The 13,132-nt window shown below is 43.4% G+C and overlaps 1 protein-coding gene across 6 annotated transcripts in view; it reads left to right on the top strand.

The window, feature by feature from the left end:
• Window positions 1-12,838, top strand: part of LOC141745444 (VPS10 domain-containing receptor SorCS1-like) — a 306,057-nt gene extending 293,219 nt beyond the window's left edge. For 3 of the 6 annotated variants that reach the window (XM_074593198.1, XM_074593204.1, XM_074593203.1), the window contains exons 24-28: window positions 2,716-2,815; window positions 7,483-7,588; window positions 7,763-7,923; window positions 9,269-9,387; window positions 10,714-12,830. In XM_074593198.1, coding sequence (XP_074449299.1) covers window positions 2,716-2,815; window positions 7,483-7,588; window positions 7,763-7,923; window positions 9,269-9,387; window positions 10,714-10,770 — 543 coding nt within the window. In that variant the 3' untranslated portion in view covers window positions 10,771-12,830. Of the gene's footprint in view, window positions 1-2,715; window positions 2,816-7,482; window positions 7,589-7,762; window positions 7,924-9,268; window positions 9,388-10,713 lie in introns of all 6 variants that reach the window. The other 3 variants (XM_074593201.1, XM_074593199.1, XM_074593202.1) reach the window with 3 other exon arrangements.
• Window positions 12,839-13,132: the final 294 nt, after the last annotated feature.

Raw genomic sequence — 13,132 nt, 5'->3', positions numbered from 1 at the left:
CCTGAAATAGTGACGGCTATTTCAAGCTTCTGCTGAGATACTGATGGTTTCAGGCAGAAATAATTTCATTCTGAGTTGCATTTGTACAGGATGTAGTACAATGAGGTCCTCATTCATGATCAGGTAACAATGCAATACAGTAATCGTAACCTTCAGTTGTGACTGTTTCTCTCTGCCTTTCCTCCTTTTTCTTACTGCCTTCACTCTTCCTGCCTCTCCCCTTCCTATTATTCCTTTTCCTTGGCTTGCCAGACAAGAATATTGGTTGAGCTTTCTCTCACAGGCTCAGCTTGCCTGCTGGGAGGCTGCCACGGCACCTCTCAGCTGTAGTGTCCCTGCCGGTGCTGTTGCTTTGCCCTGCTCACTCTGTGCCACAGGAGTCCTCAGGCAGGCCAGGTGAGATCTCAGGGTTCCTTCATGCCACTGGTGCCCAACAAAGTCTCTGGTCCCTTCTCATGCTGACTTTCACGAGGTTCTCCTATTCTTTCATTTCTTGCCCGAACCCTTGATGAAACCATTCTCCAATACTGGATAGCAACATTTGCTAGCTGCAGTGTCAGCTACACATCACACTAAGCCACTTTTTGTGTAGAAAGCATCACGTATAGTTTTTCACCCTTACTGTTTCCCTGACCATTTCCCGCAGCTATCACAACGTGTTGAAGAGGAGTGACACAATGTGGTTGGCTCTTCAGTTTACTGTCTTGTAGTTGCTTTTTTTCATAGGGTTAGCTGCTCCAGCAGCATCAGGATCTCAGAGCATAAAGGAAGATGATTCCTGCAGGGACATGGGGGAGAGTTCTCAAGTCATGTTTGGGACTGGAAATGGCCAGGATGATATTTTTCCCATGATTTCCACGAGCCATTAATGTACCTGGTTTACAGCATATCAATCTGCATCTGCTGGTCTAGTTTTAGAGATGAAGCACTCTTTATAGTTGTCAGTCCTGGTTATTAATTTGCTCAAATTCTTAAAGAGGGATATAATTTGCCTCCCAGGCTTTCTTCATGTACTGCACATCTTTGTGTCACCATCCCTGCTGCTCTGAGCTCAGCAGATGGCTCTTTGTAAGCAGGTGGTATTTTTTCTTGCTATAGGAAGAAATATATTTACTGCTCATTCTGGCACTCATGAAAAAATTGTAAACTTTAAAGAGATATATTAAAAATATAAATAAAATGCCTGTAAGAGTTATTGCCAAATTGATATTGGACCAAAGGCACCTATTCAAGTGATCAGCAGCCAGAAATGAAGTGTACAAGCCAAGAGTATTGAAAGAACCATTAAGAATGTTAAAAAAATAAAAGAGGTAGATAAATCTCGTACTGTGATGAATGATAGCCAAGGAACATCTAATCATATCTGGGTAGCATTTACTGAAATAACTCAACCAGACTAAAATGAAGAACATGAAAAAGATGGTGTAAAAATTATTGGAATGTTCTTTTTTCTGACAATTTTTCATTAATCTTCAAGAAGGAATAAGGATTTATTTAAAACAAATTAAATTAAGTGGTGAGCACTAGAATACGGTTCCTCTTGATCTTGGTATGGCTATATGGCTATAAAAACATAAGGTTCTCAGCAACTGCATTTTAAGGGTTGGGGGGTAGGAGGAGAGGGGGATTGCAGTTTTCCAACCACCTCTCCCTAATAAACCAACATGCGGAACGGTGGCTCTGTTCAATTGGAAGATTGCTCACTGCTGTAAGAAAATGTGAAATTCATGAAACATCTAGCAAATGAACATACAAAAGACACACAACAAACTATCAACACTATGTCTGTAGGCTTCCATTCCTTGATTAATCTATCCATATCTTTCGCTTTTAATGGCAACATGCCTGGAATTTCTTGGATATTAATTAAGAGTGATATGGAGAAAGTGACTCCATGAATATTGTGACAAACCAACTTAAAAAAAGGAATGGTTACCAACAGATTGGACCAAAGCTTGGCTTCTTTACTGTGCAAATACAGATTTCATGAGGTCTTCTGTCAGCAAATGCTCATCTTTTCTGTTGTGTCCTTTAAGGAGGAATAGCCTTCTTTCTGCTAGAGCTCTACTGTTGTCATCAGAGTTATGGCATGATAGTCTAATGATCTAAAAGCTCTGTGGAATGTCTCTCCCATGAAAAAGAGTATATAAGAGCGTGTTCTCTCTGTTTGTAACCCATAGGAATAGATGGAAAATGCATTTTGTTTAAGCCACACTCTGTGGTCGGTAAACGCTTTCAGATTTGACCTGGTTCTGGTACATATTTAAGGATTAGGGAGCAGATGGCTTGAAACTCAGAGCTGAATGAAATAAAATTTAGTTTTAGGAGTTGAAATTTCAGTGCAAGCTGGGGTAAGGACTTAAACTATTAATTTTGATTGAGGTATATCACATCTTATGAACAATCTCTAAGATCAAAGAGCTGGCTGCTCAATGAGAAATAGTTATTTGTTATGAGCGAATGAGTGTTAACAATTGAAATGCTTCTCTTTGCTTAAATAGTAAACGGAGTTCACTGATGTGCTGTTGCTGGCGGGTAATGCAGACACACATGTGGGTGTAATGTTTCTTTGGGGGTCCCTTTTGTGCTCGGAAAGTCTGGTACTTCTGCAAAATCTTTGCTTTGCGTGCAGCTCCATTTCCTACCCACCTGTTGGCAATCTAAACCAATGATCTAGAAACAAATGCATTTCTTATTTTCTCTTTTTTTTTCCAGATTTCAGAAACCCTGATCCAGAAACTGAACCAAAACCTGGTCCATTTTGAGTTGAAGCCAGGGGTTCAAATCCTTGTCCATGCTGCCCATTTAACAGCAGGTCAGTATTCTCCTTCTGTCTACACTCTCTCTGTTGCTCTGTAGCCCAGCAAGCAATATATTCCTTGGTGGTAGTAGTGTGCAATCAGCTGTATTTTAAACATTTCTTATTTTTATGTCACAATAATAACTCAGTGTATGGGCAGGCATTAAAATGCCTGCCCCACCTCCCCTTTTTTTTTTATCATTCCAAAAAGAAATGCTTTTGCATTTACGGCTAATCCTTTTGTTTACTTTATGTGCAAGAATTTGCTGTTGGTGTTGGAAATGCAGTATAAGTAGCAGTAGAAATGTGTACTTCTTGGCTGTCTCTGAAATATTCAACAGCTAAGCAGCACCATGGCGTATTCAGCCTGGATCACGCAGTGCAAAGGTTACCAGCTAGATATTCTAGAGTCAACGAACATTCAAAGCAACTAAGCACAGTTCAGAAGTTGTTCAGCAGTCTGAAAGACAAGAATCAATTTACATATGCACACACATAAAATTAGGCAGTTTGGACTTTAACTAATCCTATCCCAAAATGAGCCATCTCAAAGTCCTGATATTTAATTGCACGTCCCTCTGTCTATTCTGTATGCTAAACCCTCATTTCACAGTACAGCCTCTATTTAACTGTTACGAGAGATGGGATGAACAGATCCGTGCTCAGGATTCTTAGAAATTCCTCTTCTCCAGGAGCTGCTGATAATTCTGATCAGTTGTTATTGGCTTCTTTTGCTAACTTGCAAATTAAAAGACTCAGTTCACTTGTACCAACAAACTGCTCTACAAAAAGCATTTTATTGTATGAACAGGTCTGCCCAAGCTGATGTCGGTCGTATGAACAGGTCTGCCCAAGCTGATGTTGGTCCACATGCTGCCTTGTCCACAAAGGGAAGGAAAGAGAGTGTTAAGAAAGGGTGTAATGTGAATTTAAATCCCCCTAGAAGACAGCCTTGGTGTTTGCTATATTTAATTTTTCCTAAGCAGAACTTGATAATATCTGCCCTGGGAATATAGCTGCATGTTTCTGTTTCCCATTAGCTGTGAAACAGGTGATCAGATGCTTCCTTTTAGAGATGTTAGAACCAAAAGCGTAAAAAAGCAGAGATGCAGCACAGCTGAGTAATCCCTAAAAAAAACTCAAAACACAACAGCTTAAGAAGTCAGTTTGTTTGATTTTTTTTCTCCTGTAGATTGTAAAAAAAAAAAAAAATGTAATAGACATATGACACAGAAGAATTGTTGACTTTACATTTAAGATTTAAATTCATATACATTTTACATAATAGTCGTTATCAGAGAAGAGATCCTTGGCCTGAATTTTCAACGATGACCAGTGATTCTATATGTACTTTCAGAAAACCCTCAGTACCCATCTCTTAAAAGAAATGTATCTAAAAGAATCTTAATGTGACTTTCAAATGCGGAATTACCTGCAATTACTCATCATTTTTGAATTTTTTTTCTGGGCATTTACTCTGTCAATGCACATGACTCTCTTCCATTTTGGTCAATATTCATTAATGTCATGTTCAAATCCTAAATGAACATTTAGACATGACTACTCTGGCCCTGAATATCCTATAGGCCTTTTCTAAAAAAATTACAGTTAGAAGAAATGGCATTAGATATTCCTGGGAAAGGCTCGTCTTTACCTCTTGCTCCTGAAGCGACATTCCTGATTTCATGTAGTGGAAACAGATGACACTTAAAATCACATCTCCAGCCCTCCCTTTAATACAAGATGAATCTGGATCCAAGTTTGGTGCTGTATGTAGGAGCCTCCTGCAGCTTCTTGGTGAGGAATTCTGGGCATCTCTTCATGAGGGAGTGCACAGGGGCCCCAGCGGCTCCATCAATGCTCAGAGTGATGCTGGTCCCGAAGCCAGATAGATAGTGGAGGTACTGTAGCACTTTTCTGGGCTACTGAACCTTGTCTGCTGCCCCGACTGAACCAAAAGGGTCTATCAGTGTGGCACACTGCCATGCTACATAACTGTATGGCCTCTGGGCCTGTTTCTTGCTAGCTCAGGCTGAAGCAGAAGGTGCTCTGCTCAGACACGCTGCGTAAATACGTGTCCTTTGTGCTCACCAAAAATGGACATTTTTAATTGTATTTACACACACACCAGGAATGAGTTCTTTTTGTCCGTACTAGATACAACCACTCGTTTGTCCTGCAAGGTAGGCTCTGTTGTACTGCTCTTTGAAACCACAGGTGAGATGTGAGTGATTGCTGTAACTGGCTTCACAACGTCCTATAGGAATGCTATAGGATTGTGTCTGTTGCAGAAATATGCTTCAGTAAGAATGCAAAATGAGCCTGGACTGCCAAACTAGATATTAAAAAGCCCAGAGAGCAGCCACTGTGAGGTTTTTGAGGGAACAGGGCTCCTTATCAAGCTGCAGAGGTCATGACTCAGTTCCCTGCCTAAATTAAAGGCCTAATTTCATGACATCAAAACTTGGGAACAGTTTAGAATTTGACAAAATGCCAAGAGAGATTTACTTCGCTGCTGAAAACTATTGTTTTGGTTGTCAAGGAAGAAGAAGAATTGTCCTTTTGAAATCCAAGCTTTTATAAAAAAATAAATAAAATAAAGCAGAGAAACCTGGAACACAAGCCAGAAGCAGTCCCTAGAAAACACAAGCCAGGGAGATGCATATGGCCCAGAGGTGCTCTGCTCTGTGGTGCCCGTTCTTTCCCAGCCTTTTCACTATGACTGTGTCGGACTCTGGGCAGCTATGGGCTGTAGTTGACTGAACCGCAAAGCTCAGCATGTGTTTTTCTAAGTGCACACGTATGTACACATATGTTCCCCCAGTGTGTGTGCCTACTCATGCACAGCAGCAATTTCTGTAACAGAGAAGCTGCAGGGAACAAAAGCGTAGGTATCTAAACTAGCTTGGTGTGGACATTCAAGCAGAACTTGTAGAAATGAGCCTGTGTGTGTGTGTTGTCTGTGAGCATGTGCCTTCCCTGGAGCACAGAAGAATGACAGGTGTTGGCCTCAGCACATTTCACATCTCCCTCTCCTTTCTTCAGACCACACTGAAGGAAGGCTTAATTTATGGCAATTAGGGACAATAGATTGCAATCCATTCATCATGTTCATTCCTTCTTCTCATGAAAACAAATCCACCAAACCAGTGTCCTCAACCCAACAGACAACAACCTCAACTCTTAAGGCAGAGTAAAATATGCCAGTATTTCTCACAAAGCAGTTAAATAGCTGTTTACTACCAGACTCTCGGCACAGCATTATAACAAGAGCAGTGAGTGATGCTGAGCCTGAATCAGTTGGAGAGCCACTTTGTCATCCCGCAGAACTGCAGAGACCCACTAAATACAGACGCAAAGGGGGCAGAGTGGAGATGTGTGAGGAATTCATAATAACGCATCATTTCACCCTGGTGCCTCACCTTCCTGAGGATAGCCTGCTTGATATAGGAACGAGAAGTTTTTTTACTTCTCTGTGCAAATTTTGGCTTTATCAGGTGGGGTGTGACAGCTGAAAAGGTGTGTGTGGTTCTGATGTGTGTGCCTGAGTAAGTATTTGCTTGTGTGTGCGTGTTTTCCTGTGTCTTCTGGCTCTGGTTTAGGATGGTGCTGTTCAGTGCATGTGAAGAGGTGCAAGAGAAAGAGGGTGCGTGTGGCAGCGGTTCCAGTTAACTTTCATTGCTTTGCAGAGGAAGGCACTACCTGTACCTTGTTCTGTGCGTAATGCCAGGTAGAGACAGTTGGTGAGGACGTATCGGCTGTGTGCATCAGCTCTGCGTAACGGCACAGCTACAGCTGTGTGTCTGTCTGCAGTGTGTTTTAGTAGTGTCTGCCTGAATAACTGAGACTGCTGGGCCTACGTGTATCCCTTTTTGGATGCTAGATGTCTTTCTGTGTGTGTGTGTGTATGTGTGACGGAAACTGTCTCTATTTAATACAATTTAATTTGGATTTCTGGGAAAGCCACGCTTTTGGCTGGTTTGTGTGGCCTTATTTAGCAAGGGGCTTTGAAAGGGTGGTGCACAAAACTCTGAAGAGAAGCACAGAGGGACTTTTTGTTTGATTAGGGTTTTTAATTTTTTTTTTTCTCGAATCTGCGCACTCTCTGGCATGGAAGACTTGTGGGAGAAAGAGCAGGGCACCGGAGGGTAGAACGTGTTCATAAGAGTTAGGAAGAGGATAAAGGAAGAAACTGAAAATGTCAGAGGTGTGAAAAGAGCTTGCCATGATAAGGCATGGATGCTGAGGCAGTGTCTGTGAAGGGCACTGGACTTCTGCTCAGGAAGGGAGAGGACAATTGTTGCTTCAGTAAAATTGACAACCTGATTGCTTATCATTCACTATGCATTGGGAGCTACCCAAACTAGCTCTGAGTGAAATAGAAAGTCAGCATGACAAGCTAGCCCATGGGTAGCACCAGGATCATCCAGAGGTACCCAAGTGACCTCATTTGCAACTAACTTACACAACTGTCTGCAATATGAGAGACTGTGTTTCAGGCAGTCCTCTAATAGGCCAGAGAGGAGAGGCCTCTCAGGAGAAAGCTATGGGGTAAGTTGGGCACCACCAGTGGTCTGAACCCAGGTTTCTTCCCAGCTGGATTAGAAAGGGAGAAAAGCCTGGAGATGTGTGGACAGATGAGGTCTGGGAGCAGCTCTAATCGTCTCTCCCTTTTCCTGCAGCTCCCCTGGTGGACCTCACTCCCAGTCACAGCGGTTCAGCTATGCTGATGCTCCTCTCTGTCGTTTTTGTGGGACTAGCCGTGTTTATAATCTACAAGTTCAAAAGGTATGACCCTCCATGAGCCACTTCCTTCTCCCCATTGCCGCCTTTCACGGAGGTGTTTGGGGTTTGTTTTGCTGGGTTTTCTTTTTTGCAGTGATTTGTTTCTTGGTTTGTAAAAGCTGATGCTACATCATCTGCCAGAGTACCCCACAATGATGGTTTCTGTTAATGTTTTAGGAAGATTCCTGGCCTTAATATATATGCACAGATGCAGAATGAAAAAGATCAAGAGATGGTCAGTCCAGTCAGTCAGAGCGAAAGCATACCTAATGTCCCTCAAAGTGAGCTGATGAGCCCTGAGCAACTAGTAGATGAGAAGTTGGAAGTCCAGCCCATAGGTAAATAACTTGCAGCATCCCGCAGCTGGTCAGACTCTGACTTGTAATTGGCTAACCCTTTTCTCAGCCTCCTCCCTTCCCATATTCCTGCACACTCCTCCTCCCATCCTCTTCTGCTGCAGCATTAGTTTTGCTACAGGAAACCTTGCTAACTCTCCTCTCTCCCTCACTGCCATGTGGTGAAAGGGAGGGGAACAACTTCAGGCTTTTTCTCTCTCCTAGTTGCTCTATGTAGATCCCCTCCCCTTCTCAAAAATCCTGCCGGCACTTAACTTGCGCTATAAGGCAATTTATTTTGCTGGGGCTGATGTAGTTGCGGGGCTAAACCCCACACCCAAGGCATATCCAGGACAACTTCAGCCACGCTCACCTGGAACATGGAGGTGAGCGGGTGATTCGGTAAGTCAGATCTAAAGGCTAAATATTTGTTGATATTTTGACTGCTGTGACCTTTGTGCTGTGTCAGACCTTGTTGCCAGCAGCAATGCTAGCCTGGCTGATTCCCAGGGAAATCGAGCAAAACCTGGGATCTCTGCATTGAACAGTTGGGTTTGCTCTCAGGCTGATTTCTCCCACAGGACTCTGTGGTTGAAAATTTGCAAGGCAGGCTTCCATAGGACCTAAAGTGAATAGACTTGGAGTGGGCATACTAGGGTCAGTCTCACATTTGCTCATGCCTACATGTCTTCTGTTACCCTGACTCTAGTGAAAGCATTGGGCTGGAGCAGGGAGGTTTCAGCCTGGGGACATTTTCTGCTAAAGCCAGCATTGCTCGAGCATTGCTTGGGCATTGCTCAGCTTCACTTGTGAGGTGACGGTTCTGCAGGCCCAGACCGGAGGTACAGAACAGGACCACTGCAAATAAAGACATGGACCTATTTTAGAGGAATTGTAGCTGTTCTCGCTCAGACAGGAGTGAGGCATAGTCGTAACTGAGAACCCTTATTTGGACGATTGCATCCACTTAACCAAACTTTAGATCCTACCTGAGAATGTCCCTAAATTGTATGGGAGTGTTTGCTAAAGCAGGCCTGGTCTCATAGCTACTGCAGAGTGGGAGCAAGGGGAAGGGTAATTAAAGGAGGGAATGTGGTGTGCTAAGATTATGGCCTGTGAAAACAACCTGGGAGGAAAAAAGAAGAAAGTCTCTTGATGAATCTGATGTCTAAGCTGGAAGTCCCACTGCAATCAATAGTGATCTCTCCTCACCTGTTCACCAAGGGAGATCTGGTGGCTATTAAAAGCTTTTAAGCAGCTATTCATCAGCAGACCTGGACATGCCTGCTTAGCAGAACACAGGATGGAGTGAGGGAACCAACCTTCCCATGTGGTGTTCCCCATACAGAGCAACCCCAGGCCACAGTCCAGAACCCAAGGAAAGGAAATGCAACCAAGGTAGTCTGGACAGAGGACTTCCAAAAGGCTTGTGGATCACCAAGAGGTTTCAAGCCAAGACCCGGAGCGGTGGGTCCTAAACTTTAACAATTCTTTTTTTTCATTTGTTTTTCTTTCTTTTTCCCCCAGAAACCTCCAAGGCAAAATTGATGTAAGATGCTAAGGGAGAAACACCCAATTTCAGGCCAGGAACTCTCCTCCTAGAGCTAGATGTGCTTTGGGCTTCCCTTTTCTTAAAGTATGCAATGTCTGTGGTTCACACTGTTCCAGAGGTAGGGAAACACATATTTTCACAGGTCATTCAGACTGAAGTGGTATGAGTCAGTCACCTGCTGGCTCTATTCAATGCAGCTTCAAAACTGCTCTTACTGGTGTGGGAAACTAATCCCTTGATGCCTCTGGGATAAGAGCAGTGAAAAGCCAATTTGGGGGATAGGTTTTCATTTGGTGCAACTACAGCATTTCTGGCTTTCAACAATAGCCAGCATTTTGTGTGTTTCTCAGCTGTGCTACTGGACACTGTATTGAACCAGAAATTGGCCTTTTATAACTCCTTGGTTTGCACCTGTAACTGCGCTAGTGAGCACAAAAGGTAAATGTGTGGGGTACACAGACTCAATTCTCTATCAAAAGGAATCAGTCCAACAAACTTCTTAAGAGTGTTTTTCCATCCTGTCAGTAAGATGAATGAGGAAACTGAATCAGAGCTCATTGACAAAATGAAAAGGTCTGGACCTACGTGTGAACAGAATAGAAAGTGCAAAGGCTCTTCACTCTCCTATACAACCACTTCATCTGTTTCTGGAAATCAGCAATTTCTTTTTTAATGAGTTTTCTTTCTTTTGGGAAAACAAAGCAAGACTGTAATTGGGTGTTTCTCTTTTGTATGCTTGTTCAGAAGCCAGGTTTTTTCAACCCCTTTGACTAACATTCAGGGATCCTTCCTTGGAGGAATCTGAATGAATGTCCCTGGAACATTTAATTTTCTCTCCAAACTCTGGCAGCAAAAAAAACACAGTTCCTGTTTTCTGGATGTGAGTGGTTTAGGCTCTTCTTTTGCAAATGCAAAGCTTAAGGCTATTTATGAAATCTCCAACACCTTATCATTGCAAATGAGTTACACATTTCCTCTGAGGACCTCAACCCTTCCTTCCCTCCACCCCTCTGCTCTGGCCTCTCCCTCTTCTGTTCAACATGGGTGAATCATCTTCATTAGCAAAAGAACAGGACATCACCTTCAGTGTTTTGAATGACAAGAAAACATTTCTGGGAAGAATGGGTCAGTCTGGAACAGCTGAATCCCAAAGGCCAGCAAGGTGATACCTTCAAACTTCTTCCTTGGCTAAACACTTGTTATTTACTGACTCTTCTTATTTTGTTCTTTCTTTGCCACAGGAAGTATTTCCACAGCTGCTGAGCCCCAGAGCACAAAAGAAATCCCTTCCTATGTAAATGGTTGAATTGAGGACACCGATAAATATCTATATCTAAAAAAAAGAGGAGAACTCGCTGCATTTGGACTTTTTAATTCTTCAGATGACAAAGGGTTTTTAGCTTTAAGCCTGTGCATGTGGACATTATACTGAGACCATAGTGGAACTGCGTTGTACAGGTGTTCAATTTTAGTGGGGGGTGGGGGGAGCAGAACTGGTACCACTATTCACTCCTGCGGCCCTTCCCCTCACCCCTCCACTCTCTCTTTTTTCTGATCTGTCTCTAATTTGTAGAAAATTCATAATGATATAGGCCAAGAATATGCATGGGGGTCTCTTCTTTAGGGAGAGGGGTGGGCTGGGATGTGGGGGGAGATGGGCTGGGGGGGGGGGGCATTTAGGGTTCTTGGCTTTAGATTTAACTGCTCTTTTAGCACTTTGGGCTGCGGGAGGGCTAGCTGCCCCAGCAGACTTTCATAGGACACACGAAAAAATCACACTGGAGTTTAAAGGCACTGAAAATATTCTTGGTCAGTCTGGTTCATGTCTTTGTTTGGACTCTGCCCTTCGTTCCTCTAGCTGCAGCTGCTGCCTGCGCCCCACGGCCAAGTGCGAGCGTGGGCGATCCCAACCGCAAGGCCAGGCTCTTTCTTAAACAGCTTTTTTTGCCTACTCGCACCAAGGCATCCCACTGATAGCACTGATAACGTTTTGCCTCCTAACCTCGAATGGAACAGAACTAGCGTGCATTACAGGCAGGGAGGTCTGTCCATACTGCACTTGGAGGAGGTTATTGCCAGCATGAATTTACATTGTACTTTGTACCAGCCTTACACCTTCAATTTTGGCTAAGAGAAAGCCCTAGTAGCACCCTTAGCTGCATTTAGTGCTGATGTTTGGATTTGTCTGGGGAAGTCCCAGACTACTGGGAGTCATCCCAAGACCTGTCAATTTTTTGAAAGACGCCTTGTCCATAGAATAGGGAGCAGGGAAAGGTCTGTGCCGTTTCCTATGGCCTTCTTGGCATCCCCCTTTGGCTGCAGATCTGCAAACTCCTGCCACTCTGGGCAGAGGAAGGAGAATAAAGCAGGATTTGGCCTGAGATTGTTGCCATGCATTTTGAGCCCCAGCACCGCAGGACCACTCTTGTACAAGATTTGATTTCTTACCAGTAACATGAGCTTGTTTCTTACGCTGCAGCTGTAAGTGAGGCTGCAGGACACGTTCACTTAGGCTGTGCAAGGGAAGAGCAGGAAAGCAGGCTCAGCATACCTCGAACAAGTCCTCCCAAGACACGGGATATCTGGCTGAAGCCTAACCTGTGGTCGTTACAGCTGTTGATTTCCAACCCAACTCAGGTAAACTTAGCACCAGGATTTTGATTCAAAGTGCAAAGAGAGAAAGAGAATAACCAATACTTAACTGCATTAGGTGAAGGCAGATAGAGGCCAGTTCATAATCAGCGTAGCACACTTAGGAGGCACCCTGATTCCTGACGTGAGTGGGTTTTGTTCGATAGACATTGCGCATGGCAACCTGAGTGACAGACAGGAGAAAGCAGCGCTGTTGGCATTGCCCAGAGTCCCTGGGGTGAGGGGTTGGTGGTGGTGGGTTTGGATTGCTCTGTCACAAATTGGGCACGAGCCCAGATCAACCTACTTGCTGGCACAGAAAAAAAGCAATACCAAGTGCAAGAACATTAGACTCGCAGCAGTTAAAGGCTAATCACAGTACGGAGTCCTCTGCCTCTTTCTGCGCTTTCTCTGAAGACAGGTAGAAACACAGCAGTTTGTATGGCTTTGCTATCGTCTTTGCAACTACGGCTTTAAGAAAGATGGGAAAGTTTTGGCAGCAACTGTATAATACTCCCCATTGAAGTCCAACATTAGCCAACTTATTTTTATAGTAAGCCAATCAAAAAGTTTTCTTATAGTGTTGGAACTATTTCTAATTTTAAAATTACTTTTTTTGATGTACTTTTTCATCTTCTGTTTCCCTTTTGTTAAATACAATGTAGCGTAATGTATAATTGCTATTGTTTATTGCTTTTACAGTCATATTTATTAAACAGATTATGTCTCTAAATGAAGGCCTGTGGTTTTGTTGCTCATTTTAGCTCTCGCTCCCTGACGGATAACTAACAACGTTAAAATAGTCGGAAGCTGATAACTTCAAAAAGAAAGGGGTGTTCAGTAGAAGTGGGAGAGGGTGGTGATAGCATGCTTCTGAAAATATAGTTCCTAGAAGCAAGGTGCCAATATGAAGGTAACTTTCTCAGTCCTCAGAGTGCTTTATGAAGTGAAGCTTGGTACTGTTATCTTCCTTTTAAGGATGGGGAAGCTCAGGGCTGCAGAAGCGCAATGTTCTTTTTCTGGTTTCCA

The sequence above is a fragment of the Larus michahellis genome, chromosome 6 (genome assembly GCF_964199755.1).
Source record: "Larus michahellis chromosome 6, bLarMic1.1, whole genome shotgun sequence".
In the NCBI taxonomy this organism is placed as follows: Eukaryota; Metazoa; Chordata; class Aves; order Charadriiformes; family Laridae; genus Larus; species Larus michahellis.
The sequence above is the reverse complement of the archived record's forward strand: the minus strand, read 5'-3'. Positions and strand labels throughout refer to the sequence as shown.